The sequence below is a fragment of the Nicotiana attenuata genome, unplaced genomic scaffold (assembly GCF_001879085.1).
Source record: "Nicotiana attenuata strain UT unplaced genomic scaffold, NIATTr2, whole genome shotgun sequence".
In the NCBI taxonomy this organism is placed as follows: domain Eukaryota; kingdom Viridiplantae; phylum Streptophyta; class Magnoliopsida; order Solanales; family Solanaceae; genus Nicotiana; species Nicotiana attenuata.
In genome coordinates, this window is record NW_017671078.1 from 293,219 (window position 1) to 295,421 (window position 2,203).

At 35.5% G+C, this 2,203-nt stretch overlaps 1 protein-coding gene across 1 annotated transcript; it reads left to right on the forward strand.

Moving 5' to 3' along the window:
* The first annotated feature begins 387 nt into the window (after window positions 1–387).
* On the forward strand, window positions 388–795 carry LOC109205751. The gene is made up of 2 exons (XM_019368496.1): window positions 388–433; window positions 488–795. The coding sequence occupies exons 1-2, from the start codon at window positions 388–390 to the stop codon at window positions 793–795; spliced, it is 354 nt and encodes a 117-aa protein (XP_019224041.1).
* The last annotated feature ends 1,408 nt before the right edge of the window (window positions 796–2,203 follow it).

Here is a 2,203-nt window from a genome sequence, read left to right on the forward strand (position 1 = left end):
ATTTAGGGACTAAGTGTCCCAAAACACTCCGAATCCCAACACCGAACGTCCCGGCGAACCAAAAAAGCAGGAATGAACTTAGGGGAAGCAGTTAATGGGGGATCGGGGCGTAATTTCCAAAAATGACCAGCCGGGTCGTTACACATACCTTGGGAAAAAATACAACAAAGAGTTGGGGGACAACAACACATTATCGCATAAGATGAGAGTAAGCTATAGTAGTAACATCAGATCATTGATTCCATCAAACTAAATATATACTATTAATTGTAGAATTTTTTTTGAATAATTGTAGTTATTTTATTTATGTATCTGTTGCCGACAACTTGTTTTGTGTTTGTAATAAAATTGTCGGTGAGGGTTTCCACAGATCACATCCATATTGTGATGGATGGTGTGAAGCGCTTCATTGTTTGCCTTCAAAACAAGAGATGTACTTGTTGACAATTCCAGCTTGATGAACTTTCTTGTCCACATGCTTTGGCAGCTTTGAGGCACAGTAGCGAGTCTTATGAAAACTATTGTTCTCCTTATTACACGAGGGAGAGTCTTTTGAATACTTATAAAATACTAGTAGACCCGCTGTCTGGCGAAAGCAAATGGAATATGCCACTACATATAGCTGAAGAAGTTATAATGCCACCTACTGGGAAAAGACAGTCAGGAAGACCGCAAAAGCAAAGATACAAACCATATGGTGAAGTAAATTCAAAGAAGTACAAGGTGTCATGTGGAAACTGCGGCGTAGAAGGGCATAATAAAAGATCTTGTAAGAATGTTCCCAAAAGGAAATAAAAACTGATACAGTGACAATTTTATTTTCCTGAGTAGTGTTGATGATAATCTGTCCTTTAAGACATAGGAAGTTGCAATTGTGTTGCCAATTTGAATAAAGTTTTTATTTCTGTTAGACATGAAATGTTTGATAAAAAGATTTCAACTCTTAATGCAATAGGTTTGTAATTGTTTTGTTCAAATACTGAGTTTGTTTATTACTTTTCAGCATTTACTCACAACACTGCGTTAAATTAAATGGATTATGTTTTTTTTTGTATAATAGTTGTAGACATAATTGTTGTTAAAATGTAAAGAAATTATATAAGGACAATATCGAGATCAAGTACTAACAACTTTCAACCAAAAAAAAAGCCACAATTATTTTCTATTCCAAGTAGTACAAATTTCTGGACAAAATAACAAAACAAAAAGGTAAAACAACTGTATCACAAATAAATTGCAGCTGACTTGTTCTTCGTTAACATTTTGTCTACAACTTTACTACAAACCAACTACAGCTAAACATCTTAACAACATTTTTTGTACTGAGAAGGGCAACTAATTCATTTTTTTCCGGACTTGTGTTCTCTCGTTCACAGCTGGTACACCTTTTCTTCTTGCTAATCTTCCAGTCACCTCACTTTCATTAATGGAACCAAGCTCTTGCTTTTTCCTAGCATAATCCCAAAGTAACGCTCCATAGCGTCTACGGTGTAGATCAATATCAGAAAGGTCTTCCTTTGAAATCGATAGCTCTCCAATACTGACATATTCTGCAAATGCCACCACATATACACCACAGTCACTGCAAAAAAATAATAGGGGAAAAGATTTAGCATTCAGTGTAAAATACAATGTGTTAAATAGATAGAAGGAATAATAGGGCAGTTTTTTCATACAGTGATCCTAATTTTTGCTGGGTATCTCACCGACCAACCACTGAATGCCAAGAGGGTCAGTAACACCTTTTTCAATGTAAGCCTTTGTGTTCTTGTAGTTGATGTCTGGACGCTTGCCATAGAAGCCAGTGCATGACAAGTAGAGGGGGATCATAACAGCAAACTTGTTGACAGTAGATTCAACAAGGGTATGATTTCGTGAAGAGACCATAGAATCATAAACATATAGAACCCTATCGGTAATGTCAAACACAACCAACAACCAATGAAATTTCTCCACAATGTTTATGGGCATAATCACAAAATCAACTTGATCCCATGCAATATTTGCAAGTAACCTGTACCCTAATATGTATTCTAATATGACGTCCTAGGGTTTGACTACAACAAGCTTCTTATCAGCAGGAGCGTTAATGTACCTCTGCTAAATTTGTTCAATTCTAGTCTTGAAAATACAATCAGTTGTTGTAAATCATGTTTTATTTTGAGGATCTTACTTTCCTCTATTCTTAAAATAGTATAAAATG

Excerpts from the sequence above, each read along its gene's own strand:
- LOC109205751 (XM_019368496.1), top strand. The coding sequence starts at position 388 with ATGGATGGTGTGAAGCGCTTCATTGTTTGCCTTCAAAACAAGAGAT. Across the intron at positions 434-487 it reads TTGCCTTCAAAACAAGAGAT|CTTTGAGGCACAGTAGCGAG; the intron begins GTACTTGTTGAC and ends ATGCTTTGGCAG.